General features: G+C 45.6%; 1 protein-coding gene and 1 long non-coding RNA gene across 2 annotated transcripts in view; one reads left to right on the top strand and one right to left on the bottom strand.

The window, feature by feature from the left end:
* NHS (NHS actin remodeling regulator) overlaps positions 1 to 24,344 on the bottom strand; it is a 350,958-nt gene that overhangs the window by 55,175 nt on the left and 271,439 nt on the right. The window contains exon 2 of the mRNA XM_029241248.1: positions 10,482 to 10,634. Within this exon, the coding sequence (XP_029097081.1) occupies positions 10,482 to 10,634 (153 nt within the window). The remainder of the gene's footprint in view (positions 1 to 10,481; positions 10,635 to 24,344) is intronic.
* LOC114905935 overlaps positions 23,834 to 24,344 on the top strand; it is a 3,511-nt gene continuing 3,000 nt past the window's right edge. The window contains exon 1 of the long non-coding RNA XR_003796336.1: positions 23,834 to 23,874. This is a non-coding gene — a long non-coding RNA (uncharacterized LOC114905935). The remainder of the gene's footprint in view (positions 23,875 to 24,344) is intronic.

Below are 24,344 nucleotides of genomic sequence, written 5' to 3'. Positions count from 1 at the left end.
AGTGCATGGGTTTATTTCTGGGTTCTCTATTCTGTTCCATTGATCTACATATCTGTCTTTGTGCCAGTACCATTCTGTATTGATTACTGTCATTTTGTAGTATAGTCTGAAGTCTAGGAGGGTTACACCTCCAGCTTTGTTCATTTTCTCAGGATTTCTTTGGAAATTCAGGGATTTTGTGATTCCATATAAATTTTAAGACTATTTTTTCTAGTTCTGTAAAACAATGTCATGGGTATTTTGATAGAGATAGCAATAAATCTGTAGATTGCTTTGGATAGTATGATCATTTTAACAATATTAATTCTTCCAATCCAAAAGCAAGGGATATCTTTCTATTTCATAGCTTCATTTTCAATTTCCTTCATCAATGCTTTATAGCTTTCAGTGTATAGGTCTTTCATCTCCTTGGTTAAGCTTATTCCTAGGCTATTTAGGTATTTTTATGTGATTTTAAATGGGATTTGTTTTTACCTTCTTTCTCTGATATTTCATTATCAGTATATAGAAACACAACAGATTTCTGTATATTGATCTTGTATCCTGCTACCTTGCTGAATTCATTTATTCTAACAGTTTTTGTGTGGAGTCTTTAGGGTCTTCTATATAGAGTGTCATGTCATCTGCGTACAATAACAATTTTATCTCTTCCCTTCCAATTTGGACACCTTTTATTTCTTTTTCTTGTCTGACTGCTGTGGCTAGGACTTCCAATACTGTGTTGAATAGAAGCGGTGAGAGTGGGCATCCTTGTCCTGTTCCAGAATTTAGTGGGAAGGATTTCACCTTTTCACTGTTGAGTATTATATTCGCTGTGGGTTTGTTGTAAATGGATTTTATTATGTTGAGATATGATCCCTCTATACCTGCTTTGGTGAGAATTTTTATCATGAATGGATGTTGAATTTTATGAAATGCTTTTTCTGCATCTATTGAGATGATCATGTTGTTTTTGTCTTTTCTTTTGTTGATACGGTGTATCATGTTGATTGATTTGTGTATGTTGAACCATCCTTGTGACCTTGGAATGAATCCAACTTGATCATGGTGTATGATCCTTCTTATGTGTTGTTGGATTCAGTTTGCTAATATTTTGTTGAGGAATTTTCCATCTATATTCATCAAAGATACTGACCTGTGATTTTGTTTTTTTGTAGTATCGTTGTCTGGTTTTGGTATAAGGGTGATAGTGGCTTCATAAAATGATTTTGGGAGTGTTCCCTCCTCTTCAGTCGTTTGGAATAGTTTGAGAAAGATAGGTATGAGTTCTTCTTTTTGTTTGGTAGAATTCCCCAGTGAAGCCATCTGGTCCTAGACTTTTGTTTGCAGGGAGGTTTGTTGTTGTTGTTTTATACAGATTCTATTTTACTTCTAATGATCGGGCTGTTCGAATTATCTGTTTCTTTTTGATTCAGTTTTGGCAGGCTGTATGTTTCTAGAAACTTGTCAGTTTCTTCTAGGTTGTCCATTTGGTTGGCATGTAAACTGTTCATGGTTTTTTCTTAAGATTTTTTGTGCTTCTGCGGTATTGGTTGTTGTTTCTCTTTCATTTCTTATTTTGTTTATTTGGGTCCTCTCTCTTTTGTTCTTGGTGAGCCTGGCTAGAGGTTCATTGATTTTGTTTTACCCTTTCAAAAAACGGCTCTTGGTTTTATTGACTTTTTTATTATTTGTAATTCTATTTTATTTATTTCCTCTCTGATCTTTATTTCCTTCCGTCTGCTGACTTTAGGTTTTGTATGTTCTTTTCTAATTCTTTTAGGTGGAAGGTTAGGTTGTTTGAGATTTTTCTTATTTTTTGAGGAAGACGTGTATTGCTGTAAGCTTCTCTCTCAGGACTGCATCCCACAGATTTCGGATGGTTGTGGGCTTTTTGTGTGTGTGTGTGGGGGGGGGGGTACGTGGGCCTCTCACTGTTGTGGCCTCTCCCGTTGCGGAGCGCAGGCTCAGCGGCCATGGTTCACGGGCCTAGCCGCTCCGCGGCATGTGGTATCTTCCTGGACCGGGGCATGAACCCGTGTCCCCTGCATCGGCAGGCGGACTCTCAACCACTGCGCCACCAGGGAAGCCCATGTGTTTTTATTTTCCTTTGTCTTGAGGTATTTTTTTTAATTTTCTCTTTGATTTAATTGGTGACTCATTTTTTTTAGTAGCATGTTGTTTAGTCTCTATGTAATCATTTTTTTCTCATTTTTCTTTCTGTGGTTGATTTCTAGTTTCATGCCATTGTGGTCAGAGAAGATGCTTGAGGTAATTTCTTTTCTCTTAAATTTGTTGAGGCTTGTTTTGTGTCTTAGTATGTGGTCTACCCTAGAGAATGTTCCATGTGTACTTGAAAAGAGTGTGTATTTTGGTTTTCTTGGATGTAGTGTCCTGTAGATATCAATTAAGTCTGTTTTAATGTGTAACTTAGAGTCTCTGTTGCCTTATTGATTTTCTGTTTGGAAGATCTGTCCATTGATGTCAGTGGGGTGTTAAAATCTCCTCCTACTATTGTATTCCCATCAGTTTCTCCTTTTATGTCTGTTAGTATTTGTTTCATGTATTTAGGTGCTCCTATATTGCATGCATATACGTTAATGAGTGTAATATCATCCTCTTCTTATATTGATCCTTTTATCATTAATACAGGGTCCTTCTTTGTCTTTATTCATGGCCTTTGTTTTAAAGTCTATTTTTTCTGATATGAGTATTGCTACCCTCGCTTTCTTGTCATTTCCATTTGCATGAAATATCTTTTTCCATCCCCTCACTTTCAATCTATGCATGTCTTTAACCCTACAGTGGGTCTCTTATAGGCAGCAGTTTGTAGGTTCTTGTTTTATTATCCAATCTGCCAATCTATGTCTTTTTATCAGAGCATTTAGTCTATTGACATTTAAAGTAATTATTGATAAGTATGTATTTATTGCCATTTTAAACCTTGTTTTCCAGTTGATTTTGTATTTCTTCTTTGTTCCTTCTTTTTGTTTTTCCTTTTGTAGTTTATGGTTTTCTTTTGTATTATGCTTGAGTTCCTTTCTTTTTGGCTTTTGTGAGACCACTGTATGTTTTTAATTTGTGGTTACCCTGGTTTTCAAGTATGTTAAACCATAACTGTATCTTCTTGCCTTAGACTGATAGTCACGTAAGCTCAAACACATTCTAAAAAAACTACATATTCTCACTCCCCTCTCCCACATTATGTGATTCTGATGTCCTCTTTTACGTCTTCATGTTTATCCTTTTGTTGTTCCTTATAGTTATAATTGCTTTCACAAATTTTTTGATTGTTTTAAAGTTTATGTACTGGCTTATTTAAGTGATCTTCAGTCCTTTTATATATTTGCCTTTCCTGTTCTGATTTTCCCTTTCCTATAGATTCTTGCTTCTTTTCTGTTTAGAGAAGACCTTTCAATATTTCTTTTAGGATAGGCTTAGTATTTCTATATTCTTCTTTTTTTAACTTTTTATTTTATACTGGAGTATAGTTGATTAACAATGTTGTGTTAGTTTCAGGTATACAGCAAAGTGATTTAGTTATACATATGCACGTATCTATTCTTTATCAAATTCTTTTCTCATTTAGGTTGTTACATACTATTGAGCAGAGTCCCCTGTTTTACACAGTAGGTCCTTGTTGGTTATCCATTTTAAGTATAGCAGTGTGTACATGTCCATCCCAAACTCCCTAACTATCCACCCTTGCCCTGGAACCATAAGTTTGTTCTCTAAGTCTGTGAGTCTGTTTTGATTTCTTAAATAAGTACATTTGTATCATTTTTTTTAAGATGCTGCATATAAGCAATATCATATGATATCTATCTCACTTTTTCTGTCTGACTTCCTTCAGTCAGTATGACACTCTCTGGGGCCATCCATGTTGCTGCAGATGGCATTTTTTCATTCTTTTTAATGGCTGAGTAATATTCCATTGTATATATACACCACATCTTCTTTACGCATTCCTCTGTTGATGGACATTTAGCTTGCTTGCGTGTCTTGGCTATTGTCAGTGCTGCAATGAACATTGGGGTGCATGTATCCTTTCGGACCATGTTTTTCTCCGGATATATGCCCAGGAGTGGGATTGCAGGATCACACGGTAGGTCTATTTTTAGTTTTTTAAGGAACCTCCATACTCTGCTGCATAGTGGCTGTACCAATTTACATTCCCATCAGCAGTGTAGGAGGGTTCCCTTTTCTCCACACCCTCTCCAGCATTTACTGTTTCTGGATTTTTTTGATGCTAGCCACTCTGACTGGTGTGAGGTGATATCTCAATGCAGTTTTTTTTTTATTATTATTTACTAATTTTTACAAATTTATTTTTGGCTGTGTTGGGTCTTCGTTGCTGCTCACGGGCTTCCTCTAGTTGCGGCGAGTGGGGGCTACTCTTCGTTGCGGTGCGCGGGCTTCTCATTGCGGTGGCTTCTCTTGAGAGCACAGGCTCTAGGCACGCGGGTTTCAGTAGTTGCAGCATGCAGGCTCAGTAGTTGTGGCACGCGGGCTCTAGAGCGCAGGCTCATTGGTTGTGGCGCATGGGCTTAGTTGCTCCATGGCATGCGGGATATTCCCGGACCAGGGATCGAACCCGTGTCCCCTGCACTGGCAGGTGGATTCTCAGCCACTGTGCCACCAGGGAAGCCCTCAATGTAGTTTTGAGTTGCATTTCTCTAATAATTAGTGATGTTGAATATCTTTTCATGAGTATTGCCGCGTTGCTGTATTCTTTTAGTTTTTTGCTCGTCTGAGAAATTCTTTGTCCCTCCTTCTATTCTAAATGATAATCTTGCTGGGCAGAGTATCCGAGGTTGCAGGTTTTTTCCTTTCAGAACTTTGAATGTATCTTGCCACTCCCTTCTGGCCTGCAAAGTTTCTGTAGAGAAGTCAGCTGATAGCCTTATGATATGCCCTTGTAAATGACTCTGTTTTTCTCTTGCTGCCTTTAGAATCCTCTCTTTATCTTTCACTTTTGCCATTTTAATTACGTGTCTTGGTGTGGATCAGTTTGGGTTCATCTTGTTTGGGATGGTCTGTGATTCCTGTACCTGGATATCTGTTTCCTTCTTTAGGTTTGGGAAGTTTTCAGCCAGAATTTCTTCAGGTACATTTTGGATCCCTTTTTCTCTTTCTTCTTCTCCTGGAATCCGTATTATGTGCACACTTTATATTATCCCACGGATCTCGTATGTTGCTTTCACTTTTTTTTTTTTTCACTTGTCTTTCTGTTTGCTGTTCTGATTGGGTGGTTTGTGTTATTTTATCTTCCAGATGATTTATTCATTCTGCTATTTGGACTTATTTAAGTCTGCTGTTTATTGACTTTAGCTCGGTTTTTATCTTGGCAATTGAGTTGTCTAACTTTGACTGGCTCCTGTTCGTGGTTTCTATTGAATAGTTCCTTGTTACAGTGATCTACATTTCTAGCAATAGTGTTTCTTAGGTTCTTTAGCATTTTTATTACCTCCTTTTTGAACTCAGGGCCTGGTAGACTGGCGAGGTTTGTTTCATCGTTCTCTCAGGGGATTTCTCTTATTCTTTTAAATTGGGAGTAGTTCCTCTGCATTTTCGTTTTACTTATATTTCTCTAACTCCACGAATTTAGGAGAAACAGTTATCTACTGTGGTCTTGAAAGGCTGTTTTTATGTGGGAGTGTGCTGGGGTAGACTGTGTGAGTCCATTATTTTTGGTGTGAGGGCTCTATTTGGTATGGATGTCTGCCACATCTTTCCTCAGCATGTGCTGGCCACTGTTCCCCCTTGATGGGGGGTGTGTTTGGTGTTGTGCTGGCCAGAGCCTGCACTGTATGTTGGGTGGGGCCTCGTCTTTGCTTTGTGGTTGTCACAGCCCTGTCAGGGGCAGGGTCTACTCCCCAGCTGTTGGAGTAGAGGCCCTGAGATCTGGTTCTCAGCTGCAGTGTGAGGTAGGCGGGACCGGAGCACTCCCTCTGGGAGCCGCTGTGTGTTCCTCCTCAGGAGCTGTCCGCCAGGACCTGTGACTCTGTGAGGCCTCCTGCCACCCGGTGTGCACACCCACAAAATCCGCTGCTGCTGGTGCCGCCCTGAGACCCGCCTCGGCTGTGGGAGTGCTGATAATTGGCTCGAGCGTCAGCCTTGCCTTTGAAGTGTGCAGGTTCACAAAGCATGAGCTCCCAAGGCCTGCCGGAGCTGCGCCCCGTGGTGGGAGTGCTGATAATTGGCTCTGACGTCAGCCCTGGTACGTGCGTGCTCTCAAAGTCTGGCGTGGCTGGAGCCGCACCCCCGCAGTGAGCACACTGACAATGAGGCGTCTATGGTGGACCCGTACCCGGCCCTTCATGCGTCGATAACGGGGTCCTTTGGCGGACCTGTGCCCTGTCCTGTGTGCAGCCCCAATTACAGCCCAGACCACACACTCCAGGCTCTTCAGGATGTCTCTGCGCAGCCAAAGCAAGTCCTCTTCCCGTGTCTGTCCACTGAAGCCTGAGTTTCAGCACCCACGAGCTGTGCATACCAGCCGGCACGCATCTCAGGCCGGGAAGTGTGGCGGCACGGCAGCTGTCAGCCGGTCCCTCTGTATCTTGCTTGGCAGCAAGTCAGCCCGGGCACACTCCTCTCTTGCAAATTCCAGGCCCCTGCAGCTCCCTTGTCCTGGCGGACCTTCCCGCCAGCGAAGGAGGTTCCCAGGGTGAGGGAACCCTTCCTCTTTCACAGCTCCCTTCCAGGGGTGCAGGTCCCATCCTGATTCCTTCTTTTTTTTCTCTCCTTTCGTCCTACCGGGTTATGTGGGGATCTTTCTTGCAGCTTTGGTTGTATGAGATCTTTTGACAGCTTTCAGCTGGTATCCTGCGAGAGTCGTTCCCGATGAAGCTGTATTTTTTTATGTATTTGTAGGGGGGAAGTGAGCTCCATGTCCTACTCTGCCAGCTTGATCTCCCTTCCAAGAGGTCTTTTTGAGATAAATGTCTTCCATGTTAAAGTGCCCACCTCCAGCACCACCCTCATTTCTCTCTGCAAGGAAACAGTGGGCTTTTCTAAATGGGCCGTGTAAGGAACAGCTTTTATACTCTTAGATGCATAATGAAGAGTAAAATATAGGTGTCACTAGTTAGGAAAAGGTAGAAGGAAGGGAGGAGTCTGGAGGGAGATATCAACTCCATTTCCCATTCAATTTCTCCCCTCCTGCCCTTTCATTTGCCCCAGGCCGGGAGTAGGCGGGTAGATTAATGGGTCCCTAGTACTTCTTTCTGGTGGTGGTGTGAGGAGAACATTCGTCAACTAGAGCCTGAAACTGCAGTAGACTCTTGGTGCTTATTCCCTTAGACCAATGAAATTTAGACCCCAGCCCTGAAACTCGAAAGGAAAGGAAATATAAAATATAAATCTCTCTTTATCGCCTCTTAGTAATCTCTCCCTGTCTCACAAACATAAACATCGGTATCACTTCAAGCCATTATTGGCTCTGAGCATAAAGAACTGCTAAAGAAAAAAAGGAAAAAAAGAGGAATCAGATTCTAAATAACTTGAAATCCATTAGGATGCTGCTTCCTCTGAGGAGCCTTCCCTGAAGCTCCATGGCATCATTAGTGCCTTTCCTCTGAGCCCCCATATCACTGTGTTGAAATTACCTGGTTACTTGCCTGTCTCCCTCAGTAGACCAGGACTTCCTTGTGGGCAAGGACCACACACTGTTGCTCTCTGAATCCTAGCTGTAGCACAGTGCCTGGCCCTCGAGAGACTTTGTTGAGGGGTTGGCTATTGAGCAGATCTTGAAGGCAGCCAGTTTCTCGGTTCTGATCTCCGTCCCCCAGCTCCCTCCTTATAGCCCCATTTCCAAAAGGAGCACGCTGCTGCTGCCACCACAGCCTGGCTTGTCTGTGCTTCATCATCCACTCCCTCCTGGTGGAAGCCAGGACATTCCAGCTGTCCAAATAGAGAACCTACAGGGAAGCTCATTTGTGAGCAAGGCCTTGTCTGATTGATAGGTCAGTATTAGTCATGGCCACCAGATGGCAGAAGTGGTATTCTGATGAATGCACTGCTAAGCTACTGTTTCTTGGACGAGAGTTTAAAAAAAAAAAAAAAGTCGCTTTCTAACTTTAATTCTACACTGCATGTTTTTAATTCTGTGATGCCTATAATTCCTGTTTATGGCTCTCTGCAGTGCTATTAAAACTACTACACCCAAGATTTGCTATTGAGACAACCACAAAGCAAGCCTGTCTGTGGAGGGCGAGCTGCAGCTCCTCCGTCTTCCTTACAAACCCCAGGAGGCCCCATATCCATCTCTCAGCCCCCAGGAGGAAGTTCTGAGAAAATTGATATTGGCGCTTGCTGTTCCTTAGTTCTGCTGTTAAGTCCAAACCTGACAACACAGTGCAGTGTGATAGCTTACGAGCAGCTTAATGTTATCTGGTTGAATCTGGAAAAATCTATTCGGAGATGACTTATGAATAATAATAAAGGGATAAAAATAATTATGTCTAAAGGGCTAACGTTACTCAAGCTCTCTAAGATGGGATCAGAGAAGGTAGTTAGTGAGAATGATTAGATTCCTCTGTCGTCATTCTCTGCCCTCAGTACTCGACCAGTTTTCTGCAGAATTTGATTCAGTTGCACAAACATTCATTGAGGACCTACTATTATGTCAGGGTCATGCTGAATGCTTTGAATAAAAATAATTTATGGGAATTCCCTGGCGGTCCAGTGGTTAGGACTCTGTGCTCTCACTGCCGAGGGCCGGGGCTCAATCCCTGCTCAGGGAACTAAGATCCCACAAGCCGCGTGGTGTGGCCAAAAAAAAAAAAAGAAAAGAAAAAAGTAAAAAAACAATTTATAAGGTATCATCCTTGTCCTTGAGTTGCTCATGGATTAATGGTGGAAGACAAGCCCGTAAGTGGTTAGTTAGGCTGTAAGCTTATACGCAGCACAGTGGGGTGATGCACAGGCGATTATGGCACGGGCGCCTAATCCAGGCTGCAGAGGAACAGTAAGAGTGTTAACGAAGCTTTCTGGAAGGTGGCTGGCACTAAAAATTTGGTAAAGAACTTTTCAGCCAACTATAAAAATTGAAGTGAATAGTAAGAATGCCAGCGATAGGTTGAGAGGATACTGTCACCCTTCATTATAAGGGTCACAGTATCTGCTACTAATAACCAAGGGGAATTTTTAGAAACAGTTGCATTAGGGATATTAGTAGGTTAGCTCTTTCATTAAAGGGAAAAAAGACAAGGGATGGGCAAAAGGGAGGAGTCATACACATGAGGAAGAAAAAAGCTGAAAACAACGTTTGTCATTTTATTTCTCCATCTTGATAGTGACATAAAAGTATTTTATTTGAATTTTAATACTCTCGCAAAATACCGTTCCTTAAAGGAGCATAGGGAATTTGGAACAAAGACGCTGAATGTACAGACCCCATGTGTCTCCATAGCAAAAGTCTAAAGGCCAAAAAAGCTGGCATGCCGACTTCTGACACCAACGGACGGGGCTCTGAAAAGGATGATGCCAGGTTTTAATCTCCTTGTCCTAATTAGAGTGGCTTTAAGGCACTGAAAAGTAACCAGTGGAAGAGGAGGCTGTATCTTCTACCTTGAATGCTGTGTGCCTATCTATCTCCGGCTTTCTCGGGACTGTGAGAGAACTAGAACTATTTATTTCCCTAGGACACAGTGTATGGTGCGGAGGAAAAGAGCTCTGGCTGTGGGGGGGGGGGGGTGTCTGGGTCCTGGCACTGTACCTAACCTGCTGCATGTGACCCTCAGCAAGTGTCCTGACCTCTGTAGGGCTCCATGTGCTCTGCTGCAGAATGGACCAGATCACTGGTTCTCAACAGCAGCAGAAGAAACCCCCTGGGGAAGGTTCTGGTTGTTTGTTAGATGATTGGGCTGGAGCCAAGGACGACAGCCATCCTACATGCATAGTACAGTCCTGAACACTGAAACAGTGCCCCAGGTCCCACAGATAGCCCGCCAGAATTTCCTGTAAGGGAAAAGCCTAGAACCTACTTCTGAGTCAAAGCTAATTCTCTTTTAGTTAAAATCCAGAGGGTTTTTTTTTTTTTTTGCTCATGTATAATATGTGCCGAATGCACCAGTTTCTATGGTTGTGTCCTCCTGCCCCCTGACTCTTTCATTTCTCTGTGCTTTGTGTTCAGAATGACTTCTGTCTTTACTTAATCCAAACCTACTTTTGATAGGCACAAACATCTGACTTCTTCATTATGTCTTCTAGTGCAGCTGTGCCTGGGCATTTGCATATTGCAAATATCATTATTATAAATAATTTTCCTTTTAAGTTCTCTTTATTATCGTATTCAGGCCATAATGCTATTTTTAGTTACATCAATAGGCAGGTTATATTACCCATGAATTTCACTTCAGGGTAGAAAACGGGAGCATTTCAAAGTACTTGCTATTAACAAGGGGAGGTGTTGGGACCGATGGGACAGAAAACAACCCCTTGATGGTACGAGCTCCAAGTTCTCTCCCCGAAATGCCCACAAGCCCGAGATCAGTCACCTCTGCGCAGGGCTTGCAGGCTCTGCCGGGCGTGGCGGTGCAGCTCCTCCACGCAGGGCGGCCTGGTGGCCGGGAGGAAGATGTTTCTCTGCTGGTGCCACGGTGCACGGTAGTACACGCTCAGCTTGCTCTCGATGTCCAGGTTGGAGACAGCTGCAAGACAAAAGAGGAAAACAGGGCATTATCCATCCGAAGCTTTCAGTTGTGCATTTGGCAGACCCTGGGGCGGGACAGGGGTGGAGTCTGGGTGGAGTGGAGTAGAAATCCAGACTGCTGCATTCACAAGAGGAACTTGCTTACGGCTGGAGAAAGGTTTGAAGTTTACGATACAGATAGGATAGATACAGATAGGGCCCCCAAGCCAAGGGATGGGAGACCCCGGGACACCGACCATCTGTCTGCGACCAGCCGGTTTCCTCTCTTCACCCTCACCACTCCTCACTGTCTGGCACAGTTGTTCGTGAACCTGGACAAGCCCCTGGCCAGCCATGCTTCCGGGTGGGGTGAGGGCCTGCCTTCCAAGAAGGCAGAGAAGAGCCTCAGGAGTGAGTGGAAAAGCTTGCCCCGGCTCCAGTCTTCTGGCCGCAGGCCCTCAGAACTATAGTTCTGCACACCTGCTCCTGATGCCCACTTGAACTTTGCCCCTCCCTTGCCCTGCTTCCTGTCTCCTGTGCCCCCCCCCCCCCGGCCCCCGACCCTCACTATTGAGCATTATCCTGCCCTCTACTTGCCATCTCCACTGTCTGCCTTCTTTCAAAGCATTGCTTAGCTTCCCTAGTTTTGCCCAGGGAGAGCACAGGCATTAAAGAACCCATTAAGGGGTGACTGGTGTTAAGGGAGGGAAACCACAGACAGTGCTGGTGAGGAGAGGGACACGGTCCTTGCGACTCCTCCAAGAGCTCAAGGAAGAAGGCCTCCTTCCCGCAAACACAGCATTTAACCTATTGTGTCTTCTTCATGCACACACTGAGCCTAAGGTGGAGATCACCCGTGAGTCAAAGATAAATTCTTCTGGAAGGCACTGTTCCTAAGCAGGAAGAGTCTGATTAGGAAGTTACTGCACAGAGGAACTCCTGAGCACCTGGGCAGCCTGCCAGCCTCAGGAATGGCGAGAAGTGCCCCAGTCTGCTTTACCCTCCGGACCTACTATCTGGACCAGACCTACCCTGCATCTCCCAGTCTCGTCCTCTCCTTCTGCTTTTCCTTTTCCTCCCAGGGTGTGATTTGGGCGCATTCTGTCCCACTGTTTATTCCTGTGCCGCAAACAAACTTTTGGTTCCTGTCCGATCCTTTTCTTTTTGAAATCTGGTCTAGCATTTCACTTTGTCTGGGAAGCCTTACGTAAAACATGACACTCTACAGATAAAGCAGGAAGGCAAATGTAAAAGAAGGGAAGATACTTTTGTAGAAGGGGCGGGCGGGAATAGAAGAAAGAAAATTGGGAAAACGCAGCCTTTTGATAATTAGTCCCCCCCCCCCCCGGCACTGCATTTACAGCAGTTGTTCTTGTTTTTGTTTTCTTAAGCAGTCTTTGGCAGTGTTTCCCCCCCCCCCCCCAGAATAATACATCCTAACCACAAGGACCACCGGTAGAAACAAGGACATATTTCCAGAGATGCTAAAGAAACATCACATGGACAGGGTCAAAGGGACAATGCTATCTATGCCTCTAAAACAGTGCCATCAAATAGAACTCTGTGATGATGAAATGCTGTATTAGCTGTACAGTCCAGTGTGGTAACCACTAGCCACACTGGCTGCCAAGTACCTTTAATTTTTAATTTTATTTAATTTAAGTTTAAATAGCCACAGGTAGCTATTGTATTGTACAACCATAACCAGAGTGTACTATCTATTATATTCTCGCACCCTCAGCTACAGAGCAGATGACTCCCTTTGACCTAGATTTATTCTCACTTGGTGTTTTATCTCCGAGGAGACTTCAAGCCCGAGGGTTAGAGATCACAGGATTATCTTCCTGGGTATGGGAAGAGTATTTTTAGGGGAAGGTTCTGTGGGGCCAAGAATAAAGGCAGCAACTTTTCTTTCTTGCGTTACTCTATAACCTCAGCCCTTTCGTTGGAAACCGTAAGTGCTTGGCGAACCAGTCAGGGGTCATTGAGATGAGGTGTGGGAGGCCTCGGGGTAGAAAGGGTGGGCCACATCTGGATCAGAGCTCTCCTTCTCTCATGTGTAAAGTAGGGGGAAGTGCTGAAGACAGAGCCTTTATTTAGCCCCCCCCTCAGAGGAATGCTCTGGTTCAGTGACCAGGACTGATTGAAAAGGCAGCCTCTCCCTGGATGCAGAGGTCAGCTCCCACCCAACAGGGCAGAGGTCATTACCAAACTCAGCGGAGATGGCTGTGAATTCACGTGCTAGTGACAGCTGGGAGAAGGGACGGAGCAGAAAGCTTGCCTGGTGGAAAGAAGAGGCAGGAAGTTCAGTGGATAGTCCCTGAAGTAGAGGGACTTCTGTGCACCTCCTCTCCCAGGCTCATCCTTTTCAGCGGGAAGGCAGAAGCCAGGATTTGGGGCTGGACCCAGGTGACTTGGGGGTAGACCAGAGAGCCTTATAGCCCCTCATTCCCTCAGCACCACAGACCAGAGACGCTCAGGGTCTTATATTTTGATAGCCCCTCAGAAACGAGGTTGAGTGGCCGTGGCCCCTCCATCTTTGTGTGGGGAACAGCTTTTGCTTTCAGTTTTGTCCTTTGGTTACAGAGCATTCATTACCTAGTACTGTGTGTCCACCAGAGGCAGGCAGACAGGCACTAATGGAGCTCTTCTAGGGAAAACTATCCCATTTTCCTTCTTTAAAAAGTCGATTCCTTTTCCCAAGTAACAGTTCAACAAAAGTTGAATCCACTCATTCATAAGCTCGCTGCGCCACTGCCAGTGCAAGGTTGTCCCACATCTTCAGGTTCACCCTGCCCCCTTTTCTTCCCTACTTAACAATTTCACCCTGGCTGAGCCATGCAAGATAGTAGGTTTAGTTCTCTTACTTAATGTTTGGTCTCATAAAAATAACACAAAGAGAAGCAAGAAGGTCTCTCCTCAGCTTATTTGGGTATATCCAGGGAACTGTCCGGTAGGCAGAATTCTTGGGGTAGCCCCCAAGATTCCTGCCTTCTCGTGTACATAACCTGTATAGTCCCCTCCCCTTGAGTGTAGGTGGAATCTGTGAATTATGGGATTTTAAGATCCCTCTTCAATTGACTTTGAGTTGATCAAAAGGGAGATAACTAGTGTGGTGTATCTGGTCTAATCAATCAGGTGAGCCTTTAAAAAAAAAAAAGACAAGCAGAAGCAGCGATACTCTCCTGTTGGCCTTGAAAAAGCAAACTGCCACATTGTAGAGAAGGCCAGGTGGCAAGTAATGGGGCCTCTAGGAGCTGAGGGCCTCAGTCCTACAAACCTCAAGGAACTGAATTCTGCCGACAACCCAGAGGCCCCTGAGCCTCAGATGAGAACTCAGCCCCAACCAAAACTTTGATGGCAAGCCAAGGGGACCCTGAGCAAAAGACCCAGTTAACCCGTGCCCAGATTCCTGAGCCACAGAAATTTCAAGATCGTAAGTGGGCGCTGTTTTAAGCTGCCACGTTTGTGGCAATATGTTGTACGATATTAGAAAAGGAACACACCCTCCCACTATTTCATCTGCTTCCCTAGAGCCAGTTGCTTGCCTTGCCTGGTATTTGTCCTCTCCTTCCTTTGTCACTCCTCCCAGGGAAGGGGCAGATAATGGCACAGGTTACAGTGGGAAATAGGGCTATATGTCTTGTTTTTATCCCCTACACAGGAAAAAGGTTATGTGCATGTTATCAGTTTTCCTGTCCAAGACTGTAGGCTCTTGCAGGGAGCTCCAGCCGTATGCTAAGCACTGCGCCAGGTGTGTTATACTCATGGTACCTTCACACCACCCAGAGATTAAAGCAGTGCTCCCATTTTACCAATGAGGAAACAGAAGCCCAGAGAAAGTGAGTAAATGTGCAAAGCCACACACCTGGCATGTAGAAGATCTGGGATTAGAAACCATCTCTGGCTTCCAAGCTGCTGTTTTTCCCCAAACCAATATTGAGATAAATTTGCCTAAACTAAGGCTGATTGGGGGAGGGGGATGTGAAGTGGCTGTCTGCCACGTGAAAAGTATCTAGTGCTTCTCAAAAAAAGAAATAAGTAAAGGATTCATAACTGCTACTCTGTCATCCATAGCATTAGGTGTAACCAAGAACTGAGTGAATCTTTCACAAAGTGCCCAGGAGATATGTCATATTCCAGAAATACAAACAGCACTACAAACAGATACCATAAAACCAAACTGCTGAAAGACAATGCCATTGTAGGAAACGTCCACAGGGCAGTGAAAAGTCTTTCTAGACTGAACTTAGCTGAGCCCCCTGTCGAACTCTGAAGATAATGGGATTGTCTAGACCTTGACTCGTAGTGATGTACTGACTGACAGCATGGATATGGTCACTGGGTTCATCTGAAATGAGCTGACTTGGAAACTGAGGAAGATTGGCGTCTGCCCCTCTCTTGGAAAGGCCAGGGTCATTTCTTTTTTTTTTTAAGTATGTATTTATTTATTTATTTAGGCTGTGCCGGCTCTTAGTTGCGGCATGCGGGATCTTTTAGTTGGGGCGTGCGTGCGGGATCCAGTTCCCTGACCAGGGATCGAACCCAGGCCCCCTGCGTTGGGAGCGCAGATTCTTAGCCACTGGACCACCAGGGAAGTCCCCAGGTTCACTTCTACGGACGGGTGGAGGCTCGGCTTTAGGAATTGTCGGGAGGGGGTAAAAATCAGGGGCGAATACAACCTCGCGCCATGCCTCTCCAGCCCCCGGTCTAGGGTTGGTACTTGTTCAGTACTGCCTTTCCTGGCCTCATGAGCTTATCGCTCCCTTAAAGGTTGACTGCCCTTAGAGGAGTGCAAAATGCTTATTCTTGGCCTCTCTTCCTAGAAGGCCCCTCTACCCCGAGTCCCCATACCTGCCGCTGGCTCTCTCCGCAAGCTACTCCTTCTTCCTTCTCCCAGGCTCTCAAGAGTTTATAAGGGGAAGGTGACAGCTGAAATCAAAGTCTGAATGTTACATGTCGTGAAAATTTCAGAAAAATGTGCAAAGTGACGCAGACATGGAATTTCTCCCCCTTCAGGGGAGGGGAAGGGATTTTTTTAAAATGTTCTTAGAGTGTCCACAGGACTAACTACCCACATGTACCTTGCTAACCTTCCTTCCTGCCCTTCCACCCATCACACCCACCCCCATCACACCGCTTTCTTGCTGGGAACACAAACCGTCCATCCCGATGCCTTCTGGCAGAAAGCAGCAAGGAGCATGTTTAGCACATCACTGTATTAATGAGCATCTGAAATTGCATCACAGGGATGTCGGCGGCTCGCTCTCTGGGTCCCTGCTAGGCTGCAGCCGATCCTCAGCAGTCGCCAGCTTGGTAAGCAAAACGGAAATCTCAGGGTCTCTGGTGCTACTGCCTGACTTCCCAGATCCGTTAGGGAGCAAGGGAGGGGCTTTCTCCACTCGAAACTATTCATTCTCCCCCCCACCCCGCCAACTCTGCTTGGCAGTGTGGAGGAGGGAGCAGGGTAGGGAGCACCAAGGCTCCTGCTTACCTGTTGAACAACCCAGCGCCAGAGCCAGGTGCCCACAGTCTGCCCCTGCTGGGCTTCCTTTTCCGCAGAACCACAGTAATTCAGACTTGTTCCCCACTGTGGACAAAGCATCCAACATGGACCCCTCAGCATCAGAAAAACCTAGGCTTCCTGACAAGTTCCAGCACCCACAGAATAGGAGAATGTGGCTGTGTATTTATTTATGCACGAAAAGGAGCCAGAACGATTTTTCCCATGTAAATATTTCTCTGACTTCTAAAAGGAAATGATGCTTCACACTAGGAGTACTGTTTAATTATTGCTGCTGTTGTTTCAATGTTCGACATCCTGTGGAAAGACCACCAGAAGCCTGGGTTCTACTCGCGGTTCTGTGCCCTTGGGCAAGTCACTGAACGTTCCCAGGATTCAAGTTCCCCATCTTTACAAATCAGGGTTTGGCCTTCCTGCTGTCTGACAGAGTCCTGTCTGCTCTGTTTATGCCTCTGCTTTCTTTCTACCAGTCACCGAAATTAAATGAGGTTGCATCATCCCCCCCAGAAAGACTCTGTATTCAAGCTATGGCAGGATGCACTGGGGGAAAGACCCTGGCCTCTGGGATGGAACGGTGGTGATTCAGCACAGCAGCAGTGGATCCAGAACAAGGGACTGAAATCTCTGGGCCTCTGTAAGTGGGGATCCTAGAGCCTTCACAGAATGGTTCGTAGGATCCAGGGAGATGATAAAGTCCTTGACATGTCCCCGCTTACTAAATACTAGTTCCCCTTCCTGCGGTGGGAACAGAAGAAGATGAAGAAGCCAGGACTGGGGTCCAAGTTCAAAAGACGGAAGTCTGGAGCTCTCCAACTTCCTGTTTTCTTTATTTTCCCGTCTTCGTGGTGAGTCAAGTGTAAACAAAAATGAGGCTACTGGAGATCACTCTCTTGGTGGAGGGTCGGGGGGGGGCGTGTATCTTACAGCCTGGAAACTGAAAAGAAAGCTGCCTACAACCAGGGAGCCTGTGACCTACCTCTCTGACAGGCTGGATGTCCCCGGTCTCTGATACCGGTTGACTTGGGCAGCATTCAGTGTAATGACTTAGAGATCCTAATTCTCTGAGTCACTGTCAGAGCTGCAGTACTATACGTTCTCCTTGGAAACGATTTCTAATTCTCCTGTTTATCTTTGGGTCACTCTGCTGCCATGTTCTACACCGTGCACTTCCTCCAGAATGCAAGCACGTAGCCATCTGTCACAGCTCGGCTATTGTTTTCAGAAAATTCCTTTAAGGCATCTAGCAGAGTCACTGGATTCTACTACTGAAGCGACCTCGGAAATTATGGCGTTCTGTGTTCTTTCAGACCACAGGGCGTGACCCTTTAGTGGACTGTGAAATCCGTTCAGCAGATCAAGACGAGCATTTTTTAAACGATGAAATAGAAGAGAGTAGAATAGAAAATACCACAGTGCACCTCATGTAGTACTGTTTCGTGACGCTCTTGGTTCTGTCACATATGTGTGCATTTGTATGTGTGCATGCCGGGGAGTGATGTAAACATGTATTTCTTGCTCTGGGCAGCAGGCAACACACTGAAAGCTACTGTTTAGGCCACCCCTCGCAGGTACTGAGGAGGAAATCAAGGTTCAGAGATATGACCCAAGATCACAGAGTTGATTTTTGGCAGAGGCAAAAACAAAGCTTAGGTCTCCTGACCCCGGGTCCACGCGCACTTCCCTTGGCAACGTTCAGCCTGGCCGCTGCGCCCTTCGTCTCTCTCAGTGCTTCTTTGCTATCTGTCACATCTATCAGGTTGTCCTTCCGAAAACAAAACCCGAAACTCGCAACACACGCTTTTCACCTGTCATCTAAGAAACTAGCCATTTTCATTTCGGGACGCCAGAAACGCTTCGGCCCGGGGAGCAAAGAACAAGTTTCCCGGGGGCTGCTGATGCTCCCAGTCAGCAGACCACACATGGACTAAACCACCGGTATATTATAGATACTGAGGCAACAGGGTAAGTATTAGATTGAACAATATTAACTTAGTGATAGTCAACTGTTTCGCTCTACAAAAACCATCTCAATAGCGCGGTCTAACAATTAGATCAACCCCAAGGTTAGCTTTACCAGGGGGGCCGTGATGTTCTCAGTCAGTGGTAAAGCGCCTGCTTTCCAGCAAACCCGGGCTGAAAATGACCAGTCCACCACCAAGTCATGACACCTTGGTGCCAGCTTTCAAGACTTGCATGCCTGAGCTTAAATCAGAGTGGGAGCCTGGCTCCACCCTTGCCTTAAAGAGACACTGGCAGTCTTACATGTTCGTTCGCAAACAAGTTAACCTATAGAAAAGATAATACCCATCAGAAACAAGGAGTCTGATCTTTCAGGAGAGCCAGATGGATCGCTAAGGAATACTTCAAAGATTCAGAAAAGGGTGAATTGTCACAAAGCTGTTTTCATTATTTGCAGAGAACCAGGTGAGGCTGGTTACAGGGAGGACATGAGTATCAGCTTTCGGTATTCTTGGTTCCTTGAAAGCAGGAAGATGGAGAGGAAGGAAGGCACTCTACCCACAAAGATGAATGTAGTGTTCTAAAGTCCCTTCATTCCTGCTCAAACTACAGATGTGCTGTTACGAACACAGGTACCTTTGACATTCCAGGGAAGAACGTGGAGCTGGAGTGGGAGAGGCAGATCAGAAAAAGCATGTGAAAATCACCTTTCTATTCAGGAGACACTGCATACAGCCACTGGATGTAAGAGGGAAGGGTTCTTTCCCGTTTCCATTATGGTGCACAGAGACCCTCTGGTCCTCTTGGACAGATGCCCTTGGCTTGGTTAAATCGTGAAGCGGTAAGGTAATTAGCACATGACACCCAGTTACACATGCTAATAAGTCTCTTCTCCTACGTAGAGGTTAGTCCCTTAAAATTTACTTAGAGATCATCAGCAAGGATGGAAATTTTAAAAATGCTTACAAAGGGTCCCACATACCACCTCCAGTGCACTGCACTTAGAATTACTTACTTGCTAATTAGTAGCTTCATAGGCAGAGAAGTGATGCCCTTTATTGGGCCAACAAAGAAAGAAGGAATAAATACATGAGCCTGCAAGCCAAAAGGAATTCTTTTCCAAGGACCTTTCCACTCCCAAAGCCAAGACGTTTATAATGAGTTGGGTGCTCTCAATAAAAGACACACATAGTTAACACATGATATGTTGAATCTGGAGTCAGAAAAGATGTGTTGTCTTTTGGCTCAGCCTGAGTCTAGCCGAGCCTGCAGCAATACTGAAGGAGGCCCACTCTTCATGGACAATGGCTCTTTCTCGATCTGCCCGGGGAGGACAGGCTCAGAGAATGGTTCCCCAGGACAGGCATTGAGGCAAAGGTTCAGGAGGTGATACTAAGAAGCTACCAGTAGGGGGAGGAGGGAAGTGAGAAAGGGAAGGGAAGGAAGCCAATAAGGGGTGTACGTGTGAGCATGTTATCATGGTGGGTAACTGGGGCTGGATCCCTTTGGGGGAGCTAGTGCAGAACACACCCCTTAGAGGCGAGGGAGTTGGGATGTTTATCTACCACTTCCTATCAGTCATTGGTTGAAGGCTGCCTAGGTGCCAGAACAGTATTTCCCTGGTACTTCTAGAAAAGCAGGCTCCTTAGTCAGAGAAGGAATGCAGGTCGTGGGAGCTGTAAGTCAGGCTGCTGTGCACTAAACTAATTAGGGTGAGGGAATATGGACAGAGCGCTAATAGTCTTGGGGGTTTTAGGAATGTGACCCTTAGAGAACAAGCATTTGCATTTCAGACTTGGGGTGTCTTGATTGCTCACCTGGCTAATTTTTAAAGTTCTCCAATGCCAAAGTAGCTTAACGTGGATTTGTTGTCAAAAATCCCCCAAGAGTGGCAGTGAAAAACCCCTGGTCAGACAACTCTGGATCCTGGTTGGAACATGAGCTGGGAGGGCCATGGCCTGGAGGCCTGGCTGAGGGGAGGCTGCCTTCTGTAGAGGCATGGACTAGGGGCCCTGGCTATGCCCAGGGTCCTGCCTCCTGTGTGGCATTGAGCAGGTCACTGGACCGCCTACAGTCTCTTTCCAACTCTGGAGTTTTAGGCATGATATGGTAGCCCAGGTTCCTCTTGCATACTTGCTGCCCCAGACCTGGAATCAGCCCTTTCCCCAAGAAGTCCTGGCTCTTCTCGGAGGGAACAGGCTTTAGAGACCACATTCTGCACGCCAGGGGTATTCATCGTTGCTGGGTTGTCATTGACTCTAAGCTTCTTCGATAGACAAGACTAGAAAATAGGTGAATTTTAGAAGGTGAAGATAAATCATGTGTTGAAACCGCTATTTCCAATTCAAATCTAAGATTACGGCTTTCAATCTAACTTTCTTGATTTTATAATTGATCTCTTTTCTCTTAGGCTGAAAATCTTGATTCTTAACGACAGTGGCATAATTTCTTACTTGAGTCGTCTCAAAATGACTACAATGAGACAACTGAATTCAGTTTTAGATACCTTTTTGTTTTGCTTTTTGTCTTTAGGATATTTTCTACTAGGGGTGGACAGTAAGAAGTACCCTGTTTAAAAGTCACATGAAATGACTGAAGGTGTTGAATCCAGTAATTGTTAAGGTTCTGTATATTCCTTTGGGTGCATGAAATGAGAGAAACAAGAGAGGCTCCCGACTGCCCCATTCAGGTGGATGTAGTTCGTAAATTACTAAAAAAAAATCCGTCTACAGCTTCTGCATTTTTAATTTACGGCTTACTTGAGAAAAACATACAAGCCCTCTTGCCCTTCACGCTCATCTGCCCCGTGTGTTGCCATATTTAGAAAACTAGGAGTTCCTTCCCTTCCCTCCTTGCCTCTGGGATGTTCTGCCACTGGCCCTCGGAGGGGCTGGACTGGCTTTGTTGAGTACCAGCACAGAGAAGCCCACGTAGTGATGAGGAGAGCCTTTAATCCCCAGAAGACTTGAAAACTCAAGCCTGGAGGTCTTGACCTTTAGCCCAGAGATCAAACACATACGTTGCTACCTGCAGGGAAGAGGGAAATGAACTAGCCATTTTTGAATCCAGAGCCTCTGATGGAAACTCCATAAGCAATGGCAGAATCTACGGAAGGCCGTGGGCCCATCAGAAGCTGAGTAGCCTGTCTAGGGCATCTCTCTAAGGATGTGGGTGAGTGGACCACACACAGGGATCAGACTACGTCACCTATGAATGTCTGTAAATGAGCCCAAATACCGAGACACTAGGCTGTACCATATGAAATGGATATTTTTGTAGGTCAAAGTGGTTAGAAATATTGTTGATTTCATCTGGTTCAACTGTATAGCTCTTAAATAAGCAATGAGAATCCAAGAACTCGGCAATCTTTCAAAAGAGATAAATGACCCCCTACTTCTCCCTCCCAGGTTTAAGGCATTTGTCATGTTTCTCTTCTCAGGTTGATTTGCTAAATAAGGAGGCAGGTAGAGTGAGAGGAAAAGAGAGGAAAAAAAGCTATAGCAGGCAGCTGGTTCTAGAGGGTCGCGTTGCAGGACAAGGGACTTGGGCCCCAGCGCTGGCGGGCACAGTTCAGAGGCTCACCAGTAGATCTTGACCCCAGTCCCGCCGAGCGTACCGGAGTCCCTGTCTAATCACATTTGGGTCTGGGAAATGGAATGTGTAACCTCTTATGAAGTTCAAGGTACGTACTGTGCAGATGTACTTCAAAGAGAAGGAGATGCCATCAGTGCCCTCAGGAATTTGTAACCTGGTAGCCACATTAGATGATGAGCCCAGTGGGGCCAAGTGTGCCCCCTGCGAACGGTACAGAGTGCCATACAGGTCTAAGAGAAACGCGCTCTGGTTCGGGAAGGGGTACAGGGAGGAGGTAGTCTTGAAGTGGAGTCAGAGTTGATAGAATTAGCAGGGAGGTTGGAAAAACGCTGGAAGAGAACCGTATGAAATTTCCATTTTGAGGTCAGAAAACGTCTGAATATTGGCGATTTCCTATGAGGCAACCCAGTGTGAAGGTTGGAAAGAGTGTCAGTGCAGGTCCCAGGAGGAGTTTACTGCCGCTGGACCAGGGACTGTGTGAAGCAAAGGGGGCAGGTTAGGGGCTGCCAAGAAGGAAGACAACACTACTTAGTGAGCATGATGTGCATGGACCAGACACCGAGAGAGGCTCTGGATAATATCATTTGGTTCCCACAGTAAACCCAGGAAACACATTTGATCATCTCTAATTTGCTGAATAGGCATAGAGAGGTTAAGAACTTGCCCAGGGCCCCAAAGATTATAAATGGGAGAGCCAGGACTCAAAGTGAGCACATCTGAGTCCGAAGCCCCATACCCCTTTCTGCCTTGCTACCCGGCTTTCTAACCCACACCACTGCCCCACACAGGAGCAGATATCTGTGCGGGAAGGCCACGGTCATCCTGGAAAGGAAGACTGAAGTCATTCAGTGGAGAGCCCTGCTGGCCGGGTTGAGGAACGTGCTACATAACGGGGAGTGTCGTAGGTGCCCCAAAGCAGAGCTCAAGACAAGCTGTTTGTTTAAGGATAGAGATGGGCTTCCTTGTTTACTTTTTGCATCTTCCACCTAAGCAACGGGTCTAGAATATGGACCTGTATGTTATAGGAGCTCAAGTATTTTGGTTGAATGGATGTGATTCAACTCCATAAATGGTTCAAGCTATACATCTTTGTGGCCCTTTCTCTCTCCTTTAACCTACCTTTCTTTCTTTTCCTGATCTCTTTCCTCCCAGATAAATTCTACTCAATGCCCAGCTCAAGTTGTACCTTCTCCATGAATCCATTCAAGATTCATGGACCCCAGGGCCCAATAGGTTCATTCATTTATTGAGCAATGAGTGATTAAGGACTTGCCATGTGCCAGGCACTGCCAGTGGTGGACATGACAGACACAGTCCTTGCCCTCATGGAGGTCACATCCAGGAAGGAGGAAGGCTAGGAAGTAAAAAACGGACTGATAAGGAAGGATGTAATCAGGTAACAATAGGCACTCTGATGAAATAAAGCAGGGGGGGTGAGAGAGAGCAAGGCCACTGGGAGGCATGGCATGGAGTAGATGACAGGAGATGACCAGGAAGGCCTGAGATTCTCAACTAGGCATCAGAGATACCGAAGTAAGGGAGAGAGAGAGGGTGCCTGTCCATATGGCGCTGACCTCGAGAGGAATGAGCTCTTCCTCTAGCTGAGTGTGGCAGTCTGGCCTAGCTAGTTACCAAAGTCATTTCCTCTTTTTCGGCACACACCTGGACTACATTTCCCAGCCTCCCTTACAGTTGGGTGTAGCCATGTGTTGAGGTCTAGCAGTGGCACGTGAGCAGAAGCGATCTGCACCGCTTCCAGCATAGCTCATAAAAATCTCCCACATGTTTTCCTGCACGTTCTTGAGACCTTAGAAGCCATATACTGAAGATGGTAGTTTCACAAGATAAAAAAGAGCCTGGATCCTTGAACTCCGGCTAGGAGAGCAGCTACCCACCAGTGACGAAAAACCCATTTTGGACATTATGCAAGTGAAGAATAAACCTGAATTTTATTAAGCCAGTGAAATATTGGGGGTTATTTGTTTTGACAGCTCACGTTACACTAATTCACTGAAGTCACTGTGTCATTGCCATGGCTATTCATTTGACCCATTCCCAGCCTAGGACACGGTCTTATCGTATTACTGTTTACCTTTGTACTCTTAGTTCACTTTTTCTTTCTGTAGGTCGCACCCCCTCAACTCAGATGGCAACAGTGCAGTCAGAGGCCTGCCCTTCCAAGGTGAGTGCTTTGATATCTTATCTGCTCATTAAAGTGGGATTCCGCTTTCACTGTTGCATCTGCGTCAGTGGATGCTCTTATGGCCCTTTGAGTCATTTGTACTTTTAGGTAGGGGAATGATCGACGTTTTCTCTCTTAGTGGGCTTAGAAGACATGTTTTCTAGACTACCACAAATACAGTCCTTACCCGAATTATGATCATTTCCGAATTGGTGGGGCCTGGGTCAACATGACAGTACTGCTTATACAGTTGTAGCTGCTTATTTCCCTGTCAGACTGTTGACTTTTTCAGGACAAAGAGTACTTCTTGTCTATATCTCAGCACGAGGCACAGTCAGGCACATAGTAGGTGCTCAGTAAATGCTTGCTGAAGGAACGAATAGGGTTATTTAATGTTGTTAAACACACTGATGTGCTATGGACATAATCTGCACAAGTTTTTGTTCTTCAGGAAGCATCTTTAAAGCCCG

The sequence above is a fragment of the Monodon monoceros genome, unplaced genomic scaffold, assembly GCF_005190385.1.
Source record: "Monodon monoceros isolate NGI ecotype Baffin Bay Population unplaced genomic scaffold, NGI_Narwhal_1 Super_Scaffold_22, whole genome shotgun sequence".
Lineage (NCBI taxonomy): Eukaryota > Metazoa > Chordata > Mammalia > Artiodactyla > Monodontidae > Monodon > Monodon monoceros.
Note: the sequence above shows the minus strand (reverse complement) of the source record. Positions and strands in the feature narration are given on the sequence as shown.